The sequence below is a fragment of the Octopus bimaculoides genome, chromosome 29 (genome assembly GCF_001194135.2).
Source record: "Octopus bimaculoides isolate UCB-OBI-ISO-001 chromosome 29, ASM119413v2, whole genome shotgun sequence".
Classification (NCBI taxonomy): Eukaryota; Metazoa; Mollusca; class Cephalopoda; order Octopoda; family Octopodidae; genus Octopus; species Octopus bimaculoides.
This window is the reverse complement of record NC_069009.1, coordinates 2,650,609-2,651,883: the sequence shown is the minus strand read 5'-3', so window position 1 is coordinate 2,651,883 and position 1,275 is coordinate 2,650,609. Positions and strand designations below refer to the sequence as shown.

The 1,275-nt window shown below is 44.9% G+C and overlaps 1 protein-coding gene across 1 annotated transcript in view; it reads right to left on the bottom strand.

Moving 5' to 3' along the window:
- LOC106873413 (neuroglian) overlaps positions 1 to 1,275 on the bottom strand; it is a 72,055-nt gene that overhangs the window by 39,762 nt on the left and 31,018 nt on the right. Inside the window, exon 13 of the mRNA XM_052977832.1 lies at positions 152 to 525. Coding sequence (XP_052833792.1) covers positions 152 to 525 — 374 coding nt within the window. The remainder of the gene's footprint in view (positions 1 to 151; positions 526 to 1,275) is intronic.

Here is a 1,275-nt window from a genome sequence, read left to right as displayed (position 1 = left end):
AGAGAGAGAAAGAGAAAGAGAGAGGGAGAGAGAAAGAGAGAGGGAGAGAGAAAGAGAGGGAGAGAGAAAGAGAGGGAGAGGGAGAACGAGAGAGAGAGAGAGAGAGAGGGCGAGAGAGAAACAAAGAGAGTGGTCAAATGTATCCACTTACTGTCCACATAATTGTCAAGTAATTCTTGCGATCGCCTCGTGTGTGCACATTGGATGGTTGTCGGTAGGGCACAGTTCCACCAGGCTTTGACTTGCACATGTCCAGGGCGTGGTCACTGGGTTTACTCTCTCCAATTTTGTTCTGTGCCACCACACGGAATGTGTAGTTGGTGTAGGGGGACATAATGATGTCGATTCTTGTTTCAGCCGAGGAAACCTTGTTTACCATTGACCACTGGTCAGGGTTGAAACTGGTGTTTGCCTGGATTATGTAAAACTGTATTGGCGCATTGTTTGTGCTTCCAGATGTCCAAGAGACGGTCGCATATTCTGCATAACAGTTCACATTCACCTTTGTTGGAGCCTCTGGTCTCGCTGAAGGAGATAAAGAGAATTATTATTATTATTATTATTGAGTGAGAGAGCAACACATGTTGTAAAAGTGACACAGAGGTACAAATATATGAACTTCAATATACCCATCATGACTAGCCATCTGATAAGGGTACACCAGGCATATGTTTCATAACCAGATATGCATAACCTTGTGATCTCATATCAAGATAAACAACACATGACCTTGAAGGTGGGGGCCAAGTAAGAATTTTCTTCAGGTTGGGTCACCGATCCCACTAAAAGGGTTCCTGAATAAGGGTTGTTTAAAGATGATTAACAACACATTAATGTTTCCAGGTGTGAAGTATTCAAACCGCAGAGAATTCTTCTCAACCCATGGCTATGATGCTTCCCCACTGCTCCTGCTTATGATCAGAGATGCACACATCGCCAGCCACCAAGGGACATGCTCAACTGGTTACGGTCAAGCAAATCTGTATTGAGTAGAATATTTGCTATAACCCATCTTTTACACCAAGACAAAACATGTACATGATAACACTTCAGAGTTACTTGCTCAGGTGGATTCTTTGAGAACAGGCAACAACCTGCTGTCAGAGGTCTCACAAATTATAAGACTTAGTGCCCCTGGACTGGCTCTTGTGTGGGTGGCACATAAAATACACCATTTTGAGCGTGGCCGTTGCCAGTACCGCCCGACTGGCCTTCGTGCGGGTGACACGTAAAAGCACCCACTACACTCTCTGAGTGGTTGGCATTAGGAAGGGC